Genomic DNA, 25,175 nt, shown 5'->3' with positions numbered 1-25,175 from the left:
AGCAGATGCAATTGATAATGTTATAATATATTTGCAAAAATTAAGTGTAACTTTTAAAATAACCCATTATGGTTGTTTTCTCACTTCCTGGCCTACAGTCTTGATAAGGTTATTTTAACTAATTTATCAGCCAGTCACAGAGTTGGAAGGGGCCATTTAGGCCACCGAGTTTAATCCACTATTCAGTGTAGGAATCCAGTTTAAAGCATCCCAGAGGCTATGCTTTGTGTGAAGTGTGCACTTTATGATTAGTTTCTTTCATGTATGGATAGTAGTAGGTTTTTTTCCTCTGATAGTCAAGTAACTGCTAATTTTTACAGAAATGCTTTGGGAATACTTGCATCATCATCATCATCATTGCTTCTACTGTTGTTATTGTTATTATCCATACTACAGCAGATGCCTAGCACACTTGCGCTATTTCTTCCCCATTTCTTCCCAATGTTACAACCCAAGTCAACATTAAATTGACTTGACATTAATCAATTTTTCATTCTTCTTTTGCCATCTAGGCTCCTTCAAAAATGATTTGGCTGCCTTCAAGACCTGGAGCTCCAATGCCACAATGAGGACTCACACACGGGGGGCTCCCAGTGTGTTTTTCATACATATGGTTTGCTTTGCACTAATCTGCAGCACTGACAACAACCCAAGCACTGTGGTTCCATTTGTCAATGCCAACTACGATAACTACCCAATGCTGTACTTCTCTAGACGAGAGATACAGGATCTCCGATACAAGGCAGCCACTACACATCAACACATTGCAACTCAGTTGGTTGAAGCTGTTCAAATCATGCTGTCAAACTCTTTGGAGTATCTTCCTCCCTGGGACCCCAAAGACTTCAGTGCTCGGTGGAATGAAATCTATGGCAACAATTTAGGTGCTCTGGCAATGTTCTGCATACTTTATCCAGACAACATGGAAGCTATCAACATGGCCAAAGACTACATGGAAAGAATGGCGGCTCAGCCTAGTTGGTAGATTTTTGTCTTGTTTTTATCGCAAAACATAGTTGTACATATTAGTATAGAAAGAGTATAGAGTATAGAAAGCTTTTGTTTCTTTTTGTAACTGTGTTTTAGAGAATATCTATTTTTAAAGCTTATACCTAAAACAAGCACGACCATTTTTATTCTATTCCAATATATGTATCATATAACGTGGCATTTGAACGAGCATTCAGAATGTAGAGATTTCAGTTTTGGAAGTCCAAAACAGACCATTGGCTTTTCTCCAGTTCGGGAAGATGCTTCCCAGGTCAGGCTCCCACACCAGTTTTTGCTAAAAGTGACCACATTGTCCACTAGCTGATTGCTATTTGATTCTTCGCAGCCACAAATAGCAGCCAGGTAGGCTAATGCATATATAATTTAATACCATTCTCAGCTTTTATCCTAGAGAAAGGATACAATTGAGTTAAATGAACTGTAGAAACTTGCTTGTATTTTAGAATTTTGCTTGGAAACCTGCATTTAAATTGAATAAAAATATAACCATTTTACTTGATCAATTGTTCATATTTTCAAAAGAAAACTTTAATATATAATTGTAATACAGAATATAATATTGTTTATTTTAACAACAGTTTAGAGTTCTGACTTAAGTGTATGGTTTAAACTTCAAACATAATCTTTAACATTCGCAAATACCTGTATGAATATAATTAACGTTGTTGCATAATGAAAGGCGAGAGAATATGAACACCATTTATTTCAATTGCCAAAAATACTGTGTGGGGAGAAATTGCTGGAGTAGCAAATGCTACATAGTTTAAAAGTAGTTATTGTTAAGGTGGTTAATACAGCAGCTGTAGAGTTAAAAAGAAAAAGGGGAGTAAACAATGTTGAATATTTGCTCCAGAGTTTACTCACTTTTAAAGTTGACTGGCAGAAATAACATATAATGCTATTTCAATTTGTCATGAAGCTTTTACATTCCTTAGTGCATCTGTATATAAAAGTTGCAAGGTCTGCATAATCCAGTGCAAGTCCTAAGAAATAGTAGGATTGGCGTTGAAGTAGAGAGAGAAAGAAATTAGCTCACTATCATGTTCAAGAGAGCCAGTTTGGTGTCGTGGTTAAGGCATCAGGCTAGAAACTGGGAGACCGTGAGTTCTAGTCCTGCCTGAGGCACAAAGCCAGCTGGGTGACCTTGGGCCTGCCACACACACTCAGCCTTAAGAAGGAGGCAATGGTAAACCACTTCTGAAAAACATGCCAAGAAAACTGCAGGGACTTGTCCAGGCGGTCTCCGAGAATAGGACACGATTGAACAGATTAAAACAAAAATTTTGTTCAAGTGCAAAGTTTACTGTGAGATGAGATTTGCAGATACAATCTAAATATGTTACATGTGATTCCTACTTTTTCTCAAAAACACAACTTGAACACTGCTGTTGTAATATTTGAAAGACATATTGTTTTCCTTTATCAAGATGTGAATAGTCTTGGTAAAGCATCTGGGTACTTTAAATGATGCTGCTGTTGGAATGCAGCTTAAAATCTTAGTTTGTGCTTAGGTATCTTGTATTTGAAATTTTTCTAAAGTTAAGTTCATTACATATTTTTCCTCTAAATGCTTCTCTGTAATCTCTTCTGAAACAAAGATAATGCTATTAATTTCATTTTCACTTACTATAACTTTTACTGTTCTACATTATCAGTTAAGTTTATTATACTGTATTTCCCAGATCAGAGTCTACAGTTCTCAGGAAGACATTCTGCATATTGGATAATAATAACTATCATCGTCATAACCAATTCCAGGCAGTTTATAAATTACAGTAGAAGACAGTTTATAAATTACTGTTAAAATTACAGTAAAAGGACAAGGGGAGGACAAGGGGAAATACAGCAAGAGATGGAAGGGGTCACATTTATTCAGGTTGCAGTCCTAAATGTAGTTTATGGAAGAATAAGCCCAATTCAACATACTGTGGTTTTCTACTGGCTGTGGAGTCCCTACTATAATATACGTGATGGCAGTGTGTCTTCTGGACACTTCTCTTTCCCCCGATTTGAAAAGAAAAGATCTTTAAACATTTTTTAAGAATATAATTTTAAAATTAAAAATTATATTCAATGAGGCTGGCATACTGCAAAGTAAAATATCAGTGTTGTATTTATTTTCAATGATTCTTTGGCCATATATGTTGTGTATAGAAATCCTTAGAAAACAAAAGTGATGTATTTTTTTTATATGGAATCATGCAAGCCTTTCTATAAAAAAGTGAAAGATAAACTTGGAATGGGAGGGAGTGTCCTGCAGGCAACATTTTTATGAATGGTTGTGTGCAGACACTGTCAAAATTTCGGCTGTACCCTGACAAAGACATTGGGGCCTTGATTTGGATCAGTCAGCATACGTTTGCATTGTGAAGCTTTGCTGTTATGACATTAGGGATAGGATAAGCCAAATGTTTTCATAGAAAATATGGATTTTAAATTCACAATTCAAAAATTTTATGTGTGTGTGGGAGTGAAAGAGAGTGCACTAGGTTAGCTACAAAACGTTTCAAAAATAAAATGTAAACTTTTTCTGGACTGCCAGCTTTATGCAGACCAAACATTTGCTGCTTGCTATGAACTGATCTGATGAGGCTAAACAGTGGTCTTATTTTTTAAAAGAATATATACATTATGAAATTTAATAAATTCATCTTTTTTAAAAAAGTAGTTCTGTTTCTCAAATCTGGACTTCAGCTTTTATTTAGTTTTCCTAAATTTCATACAAACATCTCTACACTGAATGCAAAGATTAATAACTCATATAAAGTTTGCTTTCAGGTAACTCCCTAACAGGAAAAAAAGTAGCAATATTTGCCATATATTTTTAAATCTCTTGGAGAACAGAATAACATCAGGAGAAAGAATTGCTTCATGCTTTATTTGGCATTTATATTTGCCACAGTGATATCCAGTGTTACCAGTATTTCTTTCATTTAATACATAAAAAGGAATTCTTAAACAAGCAATAAATGTGTGCCAATAACCAATTGGAACTCCCTAATGTGTTCCAATTAAAATTTTATTTGTAATGTTATTTTATTTATAGAATAAATACAATAGAATAAATAACATTGTAAGTGTCAGAAAGGAAGGTAGCCTAAAATGGTTGCTGAGAAGAATTACAGCTTTATTGGTATGATCAGTCAAGAACAGCATCAGATAAATAGCTGCCTTAATTCTGGATACTCTGGCTAGGTTCACAATTTATGCTAAGCCCTTTGGGTTTTGCTTATTATATATGTTTATCAAATTTCTAGACTGCCCAACTCCAGAACGACTCTGGCCAGCTTCACAACATAAACAGCAAGAGGAAACATGTCAGGAAAAAAAATGTAGTCAAGAAAATAAATAATAAAAGAAAACATTCCCCCACATCAGCCCCAACCTAAAGGGGCCCACCAAACACCCTAAACCAAGGCCTGCACAAAAAGCCATGCTTTTAGGGTTTGCTTGAAGGCAGGTAGGCAGGAGCCATACAAATCTCTGGGGGAGTGCTGTTCCAGACAGCAGGTGCTGCAACAGAGAAGGCTTGCTTCCTGTGACCCTCTAGATGACATTGCTTGATCGATGAGACCCAAAATGAACTAATTGTGTCTGATCTCACAGGATGGACAGAGAGTATGGGAGAGAGATGGTCCCTCAGATGACTAGGCCCTTTGCCATGTAAAGCTATATAGGTAATAACATCTCAAATTGTACCCAGATGCTTTCTAGTCACCAGTGCAGCTCAAAAATCAGAGGTGTTAAGAGGTATACCAAGGGCCCTCCATCCTTTTTATGCTGCTGTATTCTGGACTATCTGTAGCTTCTGAGTGGTCTCCAAGGGTAGCCCATATAGACAGTATTGCAGGATTCCACTCATGAGGTGACCAAGGCATAAATGACTGTGAGGAAGGCCTCTCAATCCAGGGATGGGCTCAACTGGCACACAAGTTGGACCTGTTTAAAGGACTTCCTGGCCAGAACTACCATCTACTTCTGGAGTAGGAGCTTAGAGTCCAGGAAGACCCCCAGTTGTGAACCAGGCACCTCATAATTATCTAAATCAACCCAATCAGGTTTATTAAACATAGTTTTTAAAAATCCACAGCTTAGTGTGATATTTGAACCCCACCATTGTCTTTTGTGCACTTAATTAATGTTTACAGGTACCATCTTAATAACTTTACTTTTTTTTAATTTGTTCCCTTTTTATGATATCTATTTCATTTGGTTTGCTGGTCGATGACTGCAATAAAGAGACTTTTATTTAGATACCTTATTACCAGAGCTCTGGATGATATAGTACTTAAAATCAAACTACTTAATATATAAAAATATAAATATAAATATATAGTACTGATTTAAGTACATTGCTGTAGTTCATAGCTCCATTAGCACATGACACCTTTAAGACTAAGGCTTTTGTAAATTAGTGTTTTGTCAGATGAGGTGTACTTTTTATGACACTATGAAATCCTTTGTGCTTTTTTCTTTGCAAGGGACTAATGTGATTACTCAGCTGTAAATTATTGTATATGTTGATATCACAGGCATGTCATGATGCCCAGGACAGTAATGTAAATATGGCTAAAGTATGTTATAATTTTGGGTTAAAAATGCATACTTTTGAATTAAAACACTATGGATTATGTTCTATGGATAAAACTCCACAAATGCCTGGCATATGCTAAAATATATCTTACTTAAGGCTGCTGGCAGCTAGTGTTATATCAATATGTTTCAGGCAAAGATAGTCTTGGATCCAGGCCATGAGGGGCTACAGTGAGTGTTTAATAAATTGAACACCTGGCCAACAGATTTATAAACTTCTACCTTGCCAAAATAATTCACCAGATGTTAAGAATTTGTAGCTTAAAAAAAATCAAAATATGCTGCTGTAAACTTGATCGTTACACTGTCTGGTAAAGATTAGGACTATGCAGACCATTCAGAAGGCACCAGTCCTTGTGGAGGTATTTGCTCTGCATCCCCATGCAAGTTCAGTCCACATGAGAAGCCCTCCCAGCAGCTTTGAGAGGACTCTGTGCTGCAGCATTACAAGCACCAATTTTGAAGAGGTGCTCCAGTTGCTTGTAAAACTGCCTCCAAATAATTGCTGAACCCTATTGGGAATCATCAGGAACTGTTTTCACCAAAATATGAACAAATGTATTGTTTTTAATGTGCAAAAGATAAACTAAGTTTGGTGTTCCTACTTTTGAGCCATCAGGACTTCAATACTTTTTGTTAAAATGCAAGCTAATCTCCTAGTTCATAATAGGATTATCTATCACCTTTGAGTTACATGTGATAAAATTTTCCTGGGGCGATATGACACCAAAATATAAGTGTTGGATTATTTATTATAGCTTTTCCTCTTGACAAAAATTCCTCAGTGGAATAGTTCATAATGAAATACAGTTCGTGATAACCACTCTGCTTCCAGTTAGCTGCCTTGAGAAGAGAATAAAAAAGCAAAATCATTCTCATGTATGTTGTACATGTGGTCTCCCAGATCACCCTTCCCCAGTCTGGGTACCTTTCAATGAATAGAGTTCAACTGTTATAATTCCCCAGCCAGATAACTATTACTGGGAGTTCTGGGAGATGCCATTTTAAAAGCAATTAAAAATAATATTTATTTGAATTTATTAGCTGCCCAACTCCAATGGACTCCAATCATGTCCAAGTAGTTTTAATTGCACTTTTTATAGCTCCAGTAGTTTTTTACAGACTAGATGTTAAAATAGGACCTGATTTCTAAGTAAGTAAACGGGGCAAGGCAATGCTATTTATATCCATATGTTATCTTGCCTTCAGAGGGCATGACTGCAGTGGCAGGGAAACAAAATACAATGGAGGTTGAATAAAGATTGCTACTCTAATAGACAAATAAGAGTTTCTAAGCCTTGTGACTTTGGAGAGGCTAACAACTACCTGGATGTGTGAACACTTGTTTGTGGAAGTGAGTTTTGTGTTTCAAGTTATCTTACCCAAAAACAATCAATGATCAGTGACAAAGTGATAGGTTTTGGGGATAAATGTTGGCAAATTTCTCTCTGGAACCAAACTTTTTAGAAACCAGTAACATTTTTATTGCTCTTTTGTAAGACTGATGGTGTGGAAACAAAGCAAGACCATGGGTCACACTGTAAGCTGAAGAAAAAAGCATAGCTAAAAAGAATTTTGGTAACTAATATTAGATACTAGAATATTAACTGAAGTCTTGTTCTGTAAGAAAGTGAACATGCAATCTCTGTTTCATTTTACATCATATGAACTCTCTGCCCAAGATTGAAGGCTGACCTTCCCTGGTTGCTTGGGCTCCCATGATGGAGGAGATGTGATGTCAGATACCATCTCATGTGTTAAAGGGAAAACACATTGATCTTTAACATAAGCAAAACTCTTGTTTGCGCCTTTTTGCTTTTCTGGACCAAACTCAGTAACAACAAAAACAACAATCTGAAGATGGGGTGATTCAGAAAAGGTTGCTGTTTTAGAGCAAGTATGACTGATGAATTTTCAAAGCAAGAATATGCTTATTTAACATATTTATATTGAATTTCACCCATAAACAGTTCTATAATTTGCCCCACTCCTTCCTGATTTTGTTGTAGGAATGGCACTGAAAAAAAAGTAAGCATGATTATTCAAGTGTGTTAGTGGCTAGTAAACTGACATGGGTTAAATATTCTAATTATGTACAGTATTTCCAGTATCTTTTTCCCCTTAAAAGAAACTGTACTTTAAGCAAATACTTACATTTGGTGGGACAAAAATTAATTTACTGCTTTTTGAGGAGAAATATTAGTCAAGAGTAAACAATTCTTCTCAGTGGCTCATTTAAGTTTTGTAAGTCCTCTTCTGTGATGGGGCTGCAACTTTAGCAAAATGACAATTAATGCCTTAATAAATGCAACATTTATTACTATAACTTAGTAAGGTCAACATTATTTGCTTTTTGATAAACAGAATAGTTCTGGGTAGTCCTTCACGAAACATTTAGAACAGTCCCACATCTAGGTAGAAGTAATTAACATCTGAGTTACCTGTTGTTGAATATGCTTGAATATACTCAATTCACTTGAGTTTGTATCTTTTAAACAGGAGGCTTTGTCCAAAAAACACAGCATTCTCAGTAAACTAATTATTTTAACATGGCTATGCTTTGCGCTATTCTTTTTGAGCCTGAAACCAGTGATCTGGTAGTATTTTTTAAAAACAAATGATTTTGCATTTTCAATATACGAGTGCATGCGTAGTTTTCTTTCATTGTAGTGATCCACCATAATCAGTCATGTACTCTAGTGTTTGTGGAAACTGGGAACTTGCAAAGCTTTATGCAAAATGAAATTTCTGCATTTTATGAAATTTCTGTACTCCATACATTAAATAAGAAAAAGAATGGAAAACCTTTATCTAGCATTAATGTTTTCTTCTGTAAATAATGTATTGTTTGTATACATTGTGATTCCTGTAGTCTTTGATTTAGTATATAGGTTAACAACACTCATTCAGCGACTGTTTGAAGTTACAGTGTCACTGAATGAGTGGTGGCTACGACCAGTCGTCGAAGTTCTGGCCGTCCCAGCACCTCTGTGGTCAAGTGATCACAATCTGGTTGCTTGACAACCAGCTTGCACATATAATGGTAGCAGCATCCTGCGGTCATGTGATCGCAATTTGCAACCTTCCCTGCTGCCTTCCCACAAGCAAAGTCGGTAGAGAAGCCAGCAGGGAAGGTGTTAAGTTGCTTGGGTAAGTCTCCTTCACCGGCACACCCTCCCTGAGCCTCGCTGTGCTCATGCTGCACCTCCCCAGCCACCCACGCACCCCCTTACTCCTTCTCCCACCCGGCTTGGACTTGGAACTTCCTGCCAGCTTCCCCACTGACTTTGGTTGTTGGAAGCCGGCAGGAAGTTGCAAGGAGGTGCTCACTTAATGATCCCCAATCCTCACTTAACTACAGCAACAGGAACTGCATGGATTGCTGTTGCTAAGCAGTGCAGTCACGTGATGTCACACTTTAACACTGCATCATTTAGCAACAGAAATTCCAGTCCCAATTGCTACAATCAAGGACTACCTGTAGTCTCTCATGAACTAAAAAACAGAAGGAATGCTATTAGTTGTTTGAAATTGTAATGTTGGTCTCAAAGAAGAATTAGGTTTGCAAACCTCAGAATTCTTCTTAGACTTGGATTAAAGCTAAATCTCTAGTTTTGTACTGACAGAAAAAACCCACAATTTTAATGGTGCAGTTGGTTTATCTCAAAAGGTAATCTTTTGTTTGATAACTAGAGAACGGGGCGGCTTACAAATTATACCCAACTCTCAGATAGTGAGCAGTGTAGTATTAAAATAAGATTAGCTTGAAAATGAGCCAAGCTTCTTTCCCATTGTGGGAGGCAAGGTTCAGTTTATTTCTTGCTCATTTCTAATAATAATTGTTATATGTCATGGGTCTTCCCCCCAGCAATGAAAAAGCTGAAGATGGGGAAAGATTATTGTGTTCCAATAGAAGAGAAAATCTGTAGCTCAGGGCTGAACTGTGGAATCCTTGGTGTTCTCTGAGCTTGGCTGTTTGCTTGCAGACGTTTCATTGCAGATGTGCACTGATGATGTTACCTAGTCAGGTAGTGAAACATCTGCAAGCAAACAGCCAAGCTCAGAGAGTGTCAAGGATTCCACAGATTCTGTGAGTAGAGGTCTGCATGCTCAATATCCTCTGTTAGATATAGCTCTTAGTTTTCTGTTTTAAAATCTCTACAGTTTAAACAGAAATGTTTCTATATCATGCATCTATAAAATGTATAGAGGTGATACCTTTTCTCTTTTACAGGTTAGTAAAGGATGCTCCATGGGATGAGGTTCCTCTTGCTCACTCTTTGGTTGGATTTGCCACTGCTTATGACTTTCTATATAACTACCTTAGCAAGTCCCAGCAGGAAAAATTTCTGGAAGTAATTGCCAATGCCTCAGGATATATGTATGAAGCCTCGTATAGACGTGGATGGGGTTTTCAGTACCTACACAACCATCAGCCTACCAACTGTGTGGCCTTGCTTGTAGGAAGTCTGGTTCTAATGAATCAAGGTAAGTCTTTAAACTGTGTTTCTCAACCTTGGCAACTTTGAGATATGTGGACTTCAACTCCCAGAATTCCCCAGCCAGCATGAATTCTGGGAGTTGAAGTCCACTCATCTCAAAGTTGCCAAGATTGAGAAACACTGTCTTAAACAATGAGCAAGTCCCTTTTAAAACCTGGTTAACCATTTAACCTTCAGAACTGATTCAGGTGTTTTATTATATGTTAATAATCAACAACAGAAGTTTCTGTCTGCATCAACTATAGCACAGTTGTCTTTTGCTCATATTAAAGAAGTTCAGGGCTGTGAAACATGGCATTTATGTAGCTAAACCAGAACTCTCACATCCCTCACTATTGTCAGGATGTTTAAGGTTACTGGGCCATAGATTACCATGCTCTGATGTAGTTCATCAGTATGTTAAATTCAGACAACATATTAAATAAGTTAACTGTTAAATCAGTGTTGAGTCCCTAAGACAATATAAAGTCTCTGAAAGCTCTAGGTGCAATCCCTGCAAAAATTGCAAATGAAATGTAATTTTTAATATATCAGAAGTGGAAAATTATTTAACACATGGGATATGATCATATTTTGAATATTTTGATACTTTGAATGAATATAATTTAAAATAAACATAAATAAAATTTATTTTTTTATTGTGGTCCTGCTACTGTCCTTGGCCACATTTACTTTTTGGAGGCAGCATCTTGTATTGTAATTAAAGATCTGATATGGCCTTTGGGTTAAAAAGGTGTGCACATCTATACTAGATAAATACTAATTTTTAATTCTCAAAATAATTAATCTCTGATTCTCAGAGTGTGTTTGAATTCCATTTGTTTATGGTAGAGGTACTTGTACAGTATTCTTGTATAACACCTTAAGTGAAAGGGAATCATAGCATAAAAAAGATCCATCTAGTCCAACATCTAACCCAACAGTCAGCCAGTTGCTTCTGTAAAAAAAGATGATGAAGGCACCAACTCTTCTCAGTTTGACCCAAGGAATTGATACCCACTGACCTACTGCCTCTAACATGGAGATTTCTTGTAGCTTATTGTGGCTCTGAGGGTTAAACTGCTGAGCTGCTGAGCTTGCTGATCGGAAGGTCGGCAGTTCAAATCTGTGTTACGGGGCGAGCTCCCGTTGCTAGTTCCAGCTCCTGCCAACCTAGCAGTTCGAAAACATGCAAATGTGAGTAGATGAATAGGTACCGCTTCAGTGGGCAGGTACTGGCGTTCCGCTTAGTCCTGCCGGCCACATGACCATGGAAGTGTCTACGGACAAACGCTGGCTCTTTGGCTTTGAAACGGAGATGAGCACCACCCCCTAGAGTCGGACACGACTGGACTTAATGTCAAGGGAAATTTTTACCTTTACCTATTGTGGCTAATAAATACTGAATAACGTATTCTCTAGATATTAATATTATTCTCTCTTAAAGCTATCTAGCCCAGTGACCATTGTGTTATGAAAAAAAAGTACTAGCTTTTGCCCTTCATGAATTTCTTGCCAATATATTTCACTATATGTCCCCATGTTTCTGGTGTTTTAAGTGAAAGAGAAAGGTTTCTTTTTGTGCCATTTTCTTCATGCTGTGCATAATTTTATAAATTTATTTCATGTTTTCTTTTGTTTTTTTCTAAATAAATATCCCAACTCCTTTATTTATTTATTTTAAGATGGAGAAGTTTGCTTTCTTTATCTGCACATTCCCTAGATTTTTTTTAAATGAAAAACTTAATGGCATTAAAAAAATCCAATTTGGACATAGTAAATATTTCTATTAAAAAGTTATGATACTATGTATTTTAATTTCCTTCTCTAATATTCCCAAGCATTAAATCTGCTCTTTTCACTTCAACCCTATTGATGTTTTCAGTGAATTGTTCACCATAAAAAAAAATTCTTGTTTATTATTACCAGCAATTGACAAGACACAGATCACTTGACAAAGGCAAGGGAAGTCCATGAACAGATCCAGTTTAAATACTCCTTACAAAAACCACATGTAGAAAACTATTTAAAACCCAAGTAACTTGCAAATATTTGCTATATTTCCTTAATGAAAACTAGAAAACCTTACAAAAATGAATCTACTACCAATATGTATGAATAAAGATTTCTTATAATTTCAACCATAAAGTGTGTAAGAGAGAATATTAGATCAAATAAGTAGATATTTGATTCCATACTTTAAAAGGTCATATTATCAGTATAATATTGTTAATCTCTTCCTTACAGGTTATCTTCAGGAAGCATACCTCTGGACTAAGCAAGTCCTAACCATCATGGAGAAGTCTATAGTTCTACTGCAAGAAGTGACAGATGGCTCCCTATATGAAGGCGTAGCTTACGGCAGCTATACCACCAGATCTCTTTTCCAGTACATATTCCTTGTCCAAAGGCATTTTGACATTAACCACTTTAAACATCCCTGGCTTCAGCAACATTTTGCTTTTATGTATAGAACAGTTCTACCAGGCAAGTAATGCAAATTAATCTATTTTATAATCAGTTACTAATACATTCTTAGGTAAAAAGGCCAGCTGAAATCTATTATATATAATGGCATGCTATTGTACATATCGGTGTTAAACTTTAGTATTTTCCACAGCTGAAAATTGTAGTTAAGAGTTGGCTCAAACCAGTCACCTTTCTTGTAATGTATACCATGCCAGCCCATTAAGGAATTTGCATTTTCTGGATCATAGTGATACAGGCCCTAGGTTGGATAAACAGTGCATTTTTCTCGTACCAAAGATGACTTCTGTTCAGGGAAGGGCTGTTTACTTTTTTTGACAACAAATCCAACTTCATTTTATGAAAGAGTTTGCACAATTTTAAGCATGATCATTCCTATAGAACCTTTCTGTTGAAACACAGTTTTGTAGAAGTTCTTGTACAATTCTTGAACTAGGCTATCAGATTCACATTTCCTGCACAAAATGATCTTAAATTCACAAAGCAAGCCATATAAAGAGTACTCTGAGACATATATATGTCTCAGAATACACACACACACACGCACACACACGAAATATGTGTAGAGAGACATGAAATCCTTTGGGCTTTGTTATAGGTATTAAAGTACAACAAGATCCCTTGATTTGATATCTCAGTCATCACCTTTGTCACCTTAATCTGGGAGACTGATATTAAATTCACTAGCAGAATCCCAATCTTACCTACATGAACTAGAGCAGTGTTTCTCAACCTCACCAACTTTAAGATGTGTTGACTTCAGCTCCCAGCATTCTAGGAGTTGAAGTCCACACATCTTAAAGTTGCTGTGATTGAGAAACACTGAATTAGAGGATTATTTATTTATTATTTATTATTCAAATTTAATTACCGCCCATCTCCCCCAAAGGGGGACTCTGGGTGGTTTACAATAAAATCAAACTACGGTCATAAACGTTAAAATCTCATAAAAATCAAACACATTACAATTATTATAAAATGCAATAAATAAATATAAAATCCAAGAGGCTATAAAATTTCAAGCTGGTGGGAGGGACTCTAGGGTGCGAGCCACCCCCAAGAATGGTTACCCACTTTCCCGCCCCAGGCAAGACGGCAGAACCAAGTCTTCAGGGCCTTCTGGAAGGTTACGAGTGAAGGGGCCTGCCTCACCTCCGGGAGCAAGATGTTCCAAAGGGTGGGGGCCACTGCAGAGAAGGCCTGTTTCCTGGACCCCGCCAGATGGTACTCTTTTACAGACGGGGTCCGTAACATGCCCTCTCTGGATGATTGGGTGGGGCGGGCCGATGTAATGGGGATGAGACGGTCCCTCAGGTAACCTGGCTCCATGCCATGTAGGGCTTTAAAGGTGATAACCAACACCTTGAATTGGACCCGGAAGCAAACTGGCGCCCGGTGCAGCTCGCGCAGCAATGGTGTTATATGTGCCGACCTAGCGGCACCAAAAATGGCCCGCGCAGCTGCATTCTGGACCAGCTGAAGCTTCTGGATACTCTTCAAGGGTAGCCCCATGTAGAGCACATTGCAGTATATATGGGAGATGACCAGGGTGTGAGTGACTGTTCGGAGGGCTTTTTGTTCCAGGAACAGGCGTAACTGGCACACAACCCAAAGTTGCACACAGGGCATCCTGGCCACGACTGCCACCTGCTCTTCGAGCAGCAGTCATGAGTCCAGGAGAACCCCCAGATTATGCTCTGAGTCTGTCTGGGGCAGTGCAACCCCATCCAGAACTAAAGATGACAATTTCCTGGAAGCCGAGGCGCCGTCAATCCACAGCTACTCCATCTTACCAGGGTTCAGCTGAATAATCATCAGGAATGCATCAAATCTGATGCAGATTCCTTTAAATTTCATCATAATACAGCAGTTAATTGTACATATCATATGGAAAATGTAATACTTAAGATGCATTTTCTTAAATAAAGTCATCATTCAGTCTTATTGATTGCTCTAAGAAATACATTCTCTAGTCCACTGAGGTTCACAAACAAACAAGCCTTGCTATTTTCAAGTTTAGATTCCCTCATAATGTTAATTTAGGATGATCATAAGGATCAAATTAGAGCTGGCATGTTATTGAATGCTAAACTCCCTTAGTACCTAACATAGCAGAGGAAAAATTACATATTTTAAAAGACTGATGGACTCTAAAACTTTCCAAATTATAAGGAGTATCAAATATGTCAATTTCAAATTACCCTATGAGGGCCATTTTTGAGTAGGCAAAACTGTCACTCATTAACTTCAGAAAAAAGATATGCCTTGTAGCAGTGCTTCCCAAACTTTTTATTTCATTACCCAAAATGGCTTATCAGAAAATCCTTTTTACCCGATGTAGGTAAAACACTTGAAGCCAATTTAAATGTCCCTGTTGTGATTGGGTAATGGGTTCATGTATCGTTACCCAAAGAAAAACCACTTTTACCCAATTTTGGGTAAGTTACCCAGGTTTGGGAAGCATTGCCTTACAGTATAAATTAACACCTTAAAAATTAAAACATCATTAACTAATAAGTGAAGCTTCCTGACTGAAAAATGAGGTGGAGAATTTTCCACAAATGAACTTATATACAGGAATGTAGCGAAAAATATTAGGTATAATATAAATTAGCTGTGTTTGGTATTATTTTTTAAATAATATGTTTTACCCAAAATACTCACTTTAAGTGAGGCATTAGCTAGACTTTAATATGCTGCAAAGAATTCTCAATAGACATTCTTACTCTGTATATAAATCCAAGCATATTAATATTTCATAGTCTGATAATTTAACAACCTGATTCTTTAGTTTAGGAGAAAAAAAAACCCTGTTTTTAAAACTTTTATTAGAACCGATCAGATAGATATAACATTACCAACATTAGGTGTAATATTAAAACTTGTTAGGAGCTGCTGCTACTTTCATGGGAAATTTCCATCATTTAAATATGCAATATTAAGTAATGTGCTTACTTGCATATATGTTTATTTTTAATTTTTCCTCTTAGGATTCCAAAGAACTGTTGCTATTGCAGATTCCAACTACAATTGGTTTTATGGTCCAGAAAGCCAGTTGGTTTTCCTAGATAAATTTGTTATGCGCAATGGCAGTGGCAACTGGTTGGCTGATCAGATCCGGAGGAACAGGGTGCTTGAAGGCCCGGGGACAGCTTCCAAAGGACAGCGTTGGTGCACTCTTCACACAGAGTTTCTCTGGTATGAAATAAATCAATCCTTAACCAATATGCTACATAAAGGGTAGACAAAAGAAGATAGGTACAGGAGTGAGTTTAGATAGGGTTGTCAGGAATTTATAGAATCTGTACCATTCTTTCTCAGCCACACATTCCCAAGAAAACACAAAAAGGTTAAATAAGTACTTTTACTGGAGAGAATAAATGCATAACAAGTTCTGTGCATAGCTGTACACAGGAAACCTGTCCTACGTGTATATCCATCCCAAGGTTCAAATCCTGGGCTTCTTCCTCCTTGCTTTTTAAGTTAATAGATTCTTAGTTGGTTGTGTCCTTCAGTTGTGGCAGACTGGAAGGGCTTGTATCCCTTCTTCAATTTCCAGTGTTCCATTGACCTGAACTGACAATGTCTTTCTCCTTTTGACTCTCCCAGTCCCTCCCTCCTTTTGACATGGAATCTTAGGAAGGGGGGGAATGTCTGTTTTTTATTCAGTTAGAGAGAAAGGATTCCCATTTTTAGTCTCTTCTACCCTCCCACTAGGTGCTACCCCATTTCAGAACTCTTCCCCTTAGTTCTGAGCAGTGTAGCACTGTAATGTCTTCCTCAAATCAGTCCTCTTTTCTCTCTGAAAGCTGGAATATGTATGAGGGCACTGCAAGTAAATCTGCTGAAGGAAGCAGGGGGCATGTACATAATCTGTTGCTTCCCAGGGTCTTTCCATGTCTGGCTAGCCTTTCCAATGAATTAAACATTCCACTCTGCCCTTCTTTGCCTGGAGTCCAAAATGTGTTCCACCTTGAATTCTTCCTCCCCTCAATAAGATGGGGGACTAGCTGTACAGAGGTGTAGAAGAGACAAGGATGGTGTTCCAGAACTAGGAGGGAACTGGAAACAGGTGAAAGGCTACAGGACTGATCTGGGAAATGGTCCAATAAACTTGGCATGTAGCTTCTTAGACAGTTAGGTGGAGGGGGGAAATCTGGTAGAAAGCCACATGTCCTGTCCAACTGAAATTGGGAGGCGGGGTCTTTCTGGTGATAACAGTCAGCAGGACATGTATAGGAAGCCTTGGTATGATCCAGTGATCCTTGAGAAGGTGCTGAGTGGCCTGTAGTTCTTGGAGAAAATGGGATTCCTCTGGAAGAGTTAGCAACAGTATGGGTGGTAATTGTATATAGCCTGAAATAGTGTCATCTGAGTAGAAGTAGGAACTGAATTGGCTTTAATGAACTAAGCCATATATAGATCAAGCTAGCTATCTTGCTAGAAGTTAACCTAACAACAAAGGTATGGCTCCAGTGTGGCATTTGTCTTGATTCATCGTCTGATTATGGATAGTGGGCAAAGGTCAAATGGGCTTTTTCTGCAATATGAGATAGAGCTTTCTAAACATGTGTCATGAAATTATATTCTCTATCAGAAATGAGATGATTTGGCAAACCGTGGTTCCAGAAAATTTGTTGAATACAGATGAGTCATCTCTGAGGTGGATGAGGGCGTAGCAGGGAATGAAATGAGCAGTCTTAGAGAAACAGTCAGTTACCACTAGAATAGCATGCAGGCTCTTGAAACAAGGTAGGTCGGTAATAACATCCAAGGACATTGTCCCAAGGTCCCTAAGGGGAGGGGATCTAACAGTCTAGCCAATTTGTTGGAGATAGGTTTGTCATGGCAACAAGTTGGTGAAAAGAAACAAAAGCCATGACATTTGTTTTAACGTGCTACCAAAAGTTGTGGAGCAGACATGGATAGTTTTAAGTATGTGTTGCATTGTTGGAGTTGTCTGAACATAGTTTTGGGTTTGTAGACTTTTTATTATCCTACTAGGTAACATCATCCGTGCAGGAGTTTTGGAGAAATGAGGGTTGCTGGTTGGCACAGGTTATGTATTCTTCTGTTTTGCTTGCTTTGCATGTGTTGGATGCGATGATCCTGTGGTTGGATGTTGTTTGCAAATGATTGTTGTCTTGTTGGTAGATTATTTATTTGGCCAATAAAGTGTTAGTTCTATTTCATCTGGGTGTTAGTTGCTTCCTGTTTGACTGGTGGTGTTGATAGCTGTGTGATGGTATTGCTTGGTGATTTTTTTTTTCTTGTTAATTGTTGAAATGTAGTTCGGTTTCGGTTATTAGGTTAGTAAGGAGATGGCTCTAGTTGTTCTAGGTCTTGGTTGATTGTTGTATTTGTGGAATGTTGTGGGTTGGGCTGATGTGCTCATGATTTTGATAGGTTTAACTCTTTATGACTCTTGATCACTACTTGGTCAGAGTACCAGGCTTCTAAGAACTCTCTTACATTTTAAAATCTCTTTTTTTCCAATATTTCACTATTTTCCTGTTGAAATTACACCCAAGGGTGTCTGTATGGAGGGAGATTGGTGAAGTCATATTGAGTCTTTTTACAGCTAGTTGATGTTTGTGGATATGTCTTGCTAATCTTTTGCTTGTTTGTCCTATGCAGTGATGTTTGCAGCCGTTGCATTTTATTTTGTAGATGACTCCTGTTTTGTCTTCCTTTGGTACTGGGGCTTTGGGTTTGCTTAGAATGCTTTGTAAGGACTTTGTTTATTTGCATACTTCAGTAATTTCAAATGGCTGGAGCAGCCTTTTAGCATACTCCGAGCCTTTGATGTAGGGGAGCATTATCCTTTGAGAGTTGTGAGTTGTGATATTTGTGCTGTTGGCTGGCAGCATAGCAGAGTTACAGAAAGCAGAAATCGACTACCCATGTAACATTTTTTAATGCAATGGATACCCGTGCAGTTTGGAATTATCCATTGCGTTGAAAAATGTCACTGCAAGATGTCCTTACAATGATGGGTGGTACACATCTTTTATCTAGCAACTGACAAGTCCCTGTGACTAAAGGTTGTCCAGCTGTGATAGAAAAACACTCTGAACAATTGAAGAACTGCCCCACAGATAATACTTTAGTATTTATCATAAAGTAATAATACTAAATGCTCCTGCATTGCTATTAAATAGATAAAACTACAAAAATCCTTTCAGTCAATATGGATTGCTTTAATATTTTTCTGTTGTTATTCAGGGTATGACAATTAAAAAGTAAGTCCAACTATGTTCAGTGGGACTTATTGCTTGGCAGGTGTTTTAGAACAGAAGTTTTACTTTGCAGTCCTGTTGTAAATATACTTAGAAATAAGTCCAACTAAGCTCAGAGGAGGCTTATTTGAAAGCAAATATGCACACGACTGAAGTACTAGTTATTTTTCTAAGGAGGTTTGCCATGTGTCCTTTTAAGGTTTAGTTAGAAGTAAGCCCTGATTAGTTAAGAGGATGGGATGGCAGGTTTAAAGGACTCATTGTGTTCTATTTGCATGCCACCTAGACACCTCTTCAGACCAACATTTTGCATATTTAGTCAGCAGTTTTTTTCACCGCACAGATTCAGACTGAAGGTCTGGTGGAGTGTACATTCACATTTTTCATTGACAATAAGGCTTTTTCAAAATGCTGAATAATATTTGTTTTTAATTTAAAGCAGGAAGTGTCAAACATTTGGGATTATATAAAGAAGGGTTTGCTTGAGAGGGGAGAGGCATAAGCGGGTAGAACTCAAAGCAGCAAAGGGGGTTAGATGTGAACAGCATTGTACCACTTGACAATACTAAATGTGATTTGTTGGTACTTTTGGACTAGGGTTTACAAAAGTTAGAAGTTACTCAGGCTAACAAAGAGTACCATAGTACAACCTGCTACCTGTTCAACTCACCTAATTTCCCACCTGAGTGTTCTTGTGAATATGCAAACATTCACCTTTTTCTCAAGCATTTTGACAGGAAACAATGGAGGTAGTCTAATAGGGAAATGTATTGTCCCTTCCCTGCCAATTTTCCCTGACATTTCCAGGGAAGTAACAACCCTTAGCTTTGCAAATGGATAACTGTTGTAGGATAGAAAACATTAAACAATAACTAAGACACTGAAAATCATTTTAAATTGACACTATATAACTGGCCCAGTTCAGCCCAATGCAGCATCCTCCCATAATTCTTATCCAGTATCAGATGAAGGAAAGCTGCTTGAGACAATAAAATGCAAGGCTTATTTCTTTTTTCCTTGTCAAGCAACATATAATTTTGTTAAATACGAACTTCATAACATTCTTGAACCTACTTACTGTTTCTACCTAACTTCTCCCTTGTTTAGAGAGCCTTCTTGTCATGAGCACCGTTGAGCTGAATGCATCGGCACAACGGCACACATGACAATACCTAGGAAACTAGAGGAAGGGATTTAAAGATAAGCAAAGCACGCACAACAACAGACACAGACCCCGAGGAGAAGGGAACGACCCCGGCCGGATGAACAGCCATTAGAACACAAAGGGGGAAGAAAGAACGACAAAGACAGGGCGGATCACGAGGCACACCTGAAGCTGTCAGCAGAACGCAACGGATATCGCCCAGCTGACAGCAATCACCGGCCGGAGAAAGAAAACGATCATGAGCAAAGCCCGGGGCACCGGCAGGGGCCCTGCGACCCCTCACCTACCGGCAAGGAAGCATGCAGGACTTGGGGGGATGACCCAACCCAAAGTGGGGGGGGGGCGCTGGCCGGCGCGGGCTATTTAAACCCCGCACCGGCGCGCTCCCTTCACTCTCAGCTTTTTCTAGCTATGCACTATGCTGAAATAAACCTGAACCTGCTCTTCCCTGAATCAGTGTCTGTGTTTCACTCAGTGGTAGGCAGCGCATGACACTTCTTCACTTTGGAATATCCCTGTCCATTCCCAGATATCAAGATGTTATACTTGGGAAGGGAGAAGGATTGCTAATGGACAAATGCAAACATCATTTAAGCCAGACAGATATTTGAAAGGGTAGTGCCTGACTTGGAATAGAGCACAGTTTTTCTAAACAAGTTTGCATTCTGAATTCTCCAAATTCAGCCTACTCTTTTTCAGATGAGCTTTTTTGAGAAATTCTGAACCATGTAAAACATGAGTTCCTAAAATGCAAACTACTATACTTTCTATATAACGCAAAAAGCAAAAATTCACTATAGTCTGCTTCATTAAAGACTACTGAAGAGTGGAATATTGTTCCATATCAACACTGACAAATGGCTTGATTTTTTACATAGTAAAAAATGGGATAGTAGTAGTGTGGTTTCTTGTAGTGTTTTTGTTACTTCTGTCCTGTCTTGAAATTCACTGATTCAGGATGATTTGTAAATGGAATAAATAACCCATTCTCTTTATTTTTTTGAAAGGTATGATTCAAGCCTGGGGCTTGTACCTCCACCAGACTATGGTATTCCTAAACTGCATTACTTTGAGGACTGGGGAGTTGTAACGTATGGAAGTGCTCTGCCAGCCGAAATCAACAGGCCCTTTCTTTCCTTCAAATCAGGAAAGCTGGGAGGACGTGCAATATATGATATGGTTCACCAGAACAAATACAAAGAATGGATCAAAGGTTGGAGAAACTTCAATGCTGGGCATGAGCATCCAGATCAGAACTCCTTTACATTTGCCCCCAATGGTGTACCTTTCATAACAGAAGCTCTGTATGGACCAAAATACACATTTTTAAATAACGTGCTTATGTTTTCTCCAGCTGTATCAAAGAGCTGTTTTTACCCATGGGAAGGACAAGTTACTGAAGACTGCTCATCAAAGTGGTTGAAATATAAACATGATCTGGCTGCAGATTGCCAAGGGAGAGTAGTTGCTGCTATAGAAAGAAGTGAGATCATCTTTATCAGAGGAGAAGGAGTGGGTGCATACAACCCTAAACTAAAGTTGAAAAGCGTACAAAGAAACCTATTACTTGTTCATCCCCAGCTTCTCTTGCTAATGGACCAAATATATCTTCATAATGATAGTCCTGCCAAAGTGGCAACTAGCTTTTTCCACAATGTTGATGTGCCTTTTGAAGACACTGTTATTGACAACGTCCATGGGGCCTTCATTAGGCAACAAGATGGGATCTACAAGATGTACTGGATGGATGATACTGGCTATAGTCAAAAAGCTATTATTGCCTCAAGAATGTATCCCAGAGGCTACCCATACAATGGCACAAACTATGTGAATGTTACTACTCATCTGCGTAGCCCGATCACTAGAGCTGTATACCTCTTCATTGGACCTTCTATAGATGTCCAGAGTTTCAGTGTCCATGGGAATTCTCAGCAGCTGGATATTTTTGTAACCACCAGTGAGCATGCTTATGCCATTTATCTGTGGACTGATGAGAATAAAAGCCACTCTGTCTTTGCACAAGTTATTGCAGACCATCAAAAAGTTGTGTTTGAACGAGCTTCTGCAATTAGGAACTCCCCAGTTTCAGGAGTAAAAAACAATATTGAGATAGTAGAGCAAAACCTTCAGCATTTCAAGCCTGTGTTCCAACAGCTGGAGAAGCAGATCCTTTCACGTGTGCGGAACACCGATAGCTTCAGAAAGACAGCTGAACGCCTACTCCGGTTTTCAGATAAAAGACAGACAGAAGAAGCCATTGACAGGATATTTGCAATTTCTCAGCAGCAACAAGGCAGGGCAAAAAAGAACAAAAAGGTGGCCAAAGGCTACAAGTTTGTGGATGCTGGCCCAGACATATTTGCACAAATTGAAGTCAATGAAAGAAAAATTCGGCAAAAAGCACAAAGCTTGGCTCAAAAAGAATCACCTGTGGATGAAGAAGAAGAAATGAAAGATCTTCTGGATTTTGCAGATATTACCTATGAGAAACAGAGAAGTAGTGTGCCAGTCAAAGTTCAATCTGGTCTGGCACAAATGTCCACTGCTCGAAGCAATGCTCCTTTGGTGTCAGCATCTTACACACGTCTCTTCCTCATCCTGAATATTGTCATTTTTTTTGCTATGCTAGCAATGCAACTCACTTGGTTCCAGAAAGCCAAGAGCTTACATGGGCAAAGATGTCTTTATGCAATCTTGCTAATTGACAGCTGTATATTACTGTGGCTGTATTCTTCTTGTTCCCAATCACAATGCTAGCAAAAAAAGAAAAAAAGGACTGTGAATGCTATTTGACCATTCTATGGTTAGGTGTGTTTATTCAAAGGTCCAGAACAAGTTTTCTTTTCTGAGCACATTCCAGGAAATAGCTGTGGAATAATTGTTCTCTTTTAATCAGAGATGATGAAATTAATGGGCATTGAGACATTTGACACATTTCTCAGAGTACCACCTAGGTACGGGTCAAGTCTGTTCTATAAATGAATGTCATGTGTTTTTGTTCTGAATTCAGTATGTGCATTTAATTTTCTTCTTCAAAAGCAAATTCCTTTGTTACTGAGTTGATTTATTATTTTCCGAACATATGCAACTGGGATGGTTTAATCAGAGTCTAACTGGTTGTTAGCATATGGATAATCCTCAGATGAATGTAACACTGTTATATATTCCTTTTCACTGTTTTGCCTGTTTTAAAGTACTGGCACTATTACAAGTAGCATTTTCTTTTAAGTGTGGTTACTGCCTCTTCTTAGTTAGCCTTCAGAGAAAATGCTATTTGTAATAGTGCTTCCACCCTAGTTAATAACTGTGAGGATCTTCTTTCAAATGTGACCTGTTGTGAGATGGAAAAACCATCTGGGCTAAGAGATCTTGAGATATCAAGAACCGAAGTGTATCTGACGAACCTTAAATGATAGATTATGTCCTTCTACGTTTCCATAGATATTCCCCTGCATTCAGCCTCTTTTCCCATTTTTACTGGAAGAACAATGACTTAATTCTACATAATTCTGCCACCCATTAATCTAAGGGAACAGTTATGGCTAATGCATAGCATATTATCATTTTTTGAGTCCAGCATCCAGTGTGTATGGGCATACATGTTACAACGTACAGAATATGCATAATCTAATGCTACAGCAGGGGTGGTATTTTTATGAACTATTCAGACAAGTCAGTTCTTCACAATCTGCTGTAGCTAATCAAATACTCAGTGATCAATATATATTAGTGTGTCAATCAGCTTACCTGAGAAATTATACAGAATATAAAATTGCTAAGGTTCTGGAAAATGGAAGAGCACTGAGGATGGAAGAACCTATATCTGGTAGTCACTGATATTGGTATATTGGGAGGGTGCACTCAGTGCATAAGATGATGTCATTTGTTGAACTGTTTCTGTATAAAAGTTGCAACATTTTCCCAGGAAGCATATTGGAAATGGTTGATAGATGAAGCTCTTGACCCTGCTAGATTTGAGCATCAGGCCCATAGATACTGGAAATTGTTCAAACAAGGAATACTTTTGACAACCACTGTGCTACATGCCTGCAGGAAAAATCGTGGGTTTGATTTGAGCATAAGTAAAAGCTGAAGAATTTTGTTTTAAAGAAAATAATATTTGTCCCAAATGTCTTTTGCTAAATAAATAATTTCAGTTATGCAAATACTTGGTTATTGATTATTACAAGAAAGAAGTTATAAATTTCTCTTTCTTTGCATATGAACCTCACAGAATTTGTTGCTCAGAAGTAACTCTACAACCTTAACATTTGTTAAATATCTCATGGCTATGTAAAAGTATGTGGGCATACGAAGGCTGGTTCCCATTTAGAAAAAGCAAATTTAATTAACTCTTATCATTCTACCAACATACCCCAATCTGTGCCCTCCATAACATAGCAGTTGTAATATAATAGCTCTAGAAAGCATAACTGAGTGACTGATTTCAGATGATATATACTGTACAGTACATAAAATAAATATGCAAGTTAGAGAAAGTAGCTTGTAATTAAGTAGATATGGGGGCCATTTCCTGCAGAAATTGATATAGTAAGTGAAATTGCACCCAAAATAGAAATTAGAAATGCAGATTTTAAAAAAAAATCCAAAGTTATGTGAAAACAAGACAAAACAAAATTTTGATTTAAAAAAAGAGCAGATCATAGTGCAACAAGTGGCTTCATCCCAATCTTTAAGAAACTGCCCTAGTTCACATAATACCGGTAATGTGTTGGGGTGTGGGGGCAGGAAATTTGACATATAGTGGGCTCGCACATTGCATTAACCCATTATTTTATTTGATTATGATTTTGGATAAAGTACAGTGGCTAGATTCATTGCATTATTGAATATTGCATTAAGCAGTAAATTATAGTAAATATAGCAGTAAATTTACAGTGGCTGAAATTCCACAATATGTTGAGTCAAAATAAAACAAACCATGCAATGATTGAACATAACAGGTAATCCCAGCCATTGTCAATATCTACCTCCTTAATAGAAACTAATCCTTCCACTAGTCTAGCATATGTACTATATATCACTACCCTGTATATTTTATTTATTTTATTTATTTCTCAAATTTATACTACCACCCATCTCCCCCCAAAGAGGGACTCTATGTGTTTTTAATATGGTATATTTAAAAATATTAAGTCACAATATTCTCCTTTCTGAAAAACAAGTCTTGTTTTTAAA

At 37.9% G+C, this 25,175-nt stretch overlaps 1 protein-coding gene across 2 annotated transcripts in view; it reads left to right on the top strand.

Annotated features, from left to right (window-relative positions):
* DSE (dermatan sulfate epimerase) overlaps positions 1-24,142 on the top strand; it is a 40,688-nt gene extending 16,546 nt beyond the window's left edge. Inside the window, exons 2-6 of one of the 2 annotated variants that reach the window (XM_063310853.1) lie at positions 513-981; positions 9,839-10,092; positions 12,333-12,572; positions 15,563-15,770; positions 20,984-24,142. In XM_063310853.1, coding sequence (XP_063166923.1) covers positions 566-981; positions 9,839-10,092; positions 12,333-12,572; positions 15,563-15,770; positions 20,984-22,733 — 2,868 coding nt within the window. In that variant the 5' untranslated portion in view covers positions 513-565 and the 3' untranslated portion in view covers positions 22,734-24,142. Of the gene's footprint in view, positions 1-512; positions 982-9,838; positions 10,093-12,332; positions 12,573-15,562; positions 15,771-20,983 lie in introns of those variants that run through there. The other variant, XM_063310861.1, reaches the window with a different exon arrangement.
* Positions 24,143-25,175: the final 1,033 nt, after the last annotated feature.

This window comes from Candoia aspera, chromosome 1 (genome assembly GCF_035149785.1).
Source record: "Candoia aspera isolate rCanAsp1 chromosome 1, rCanAsp1.hap2, whole genome shotgun sequence".
NCBI classification, from domain to species: domain Eukaryota; kingdom Metazoa; phylum Chordata; class Lepidosauria; order Squamata; family Boidae; genus Candoia; species Candoia aspera.
Note: the sequence above shows the minus strand (reverse complement) of the source record. Positions and strands in the feature narration are given on the sequence as shown.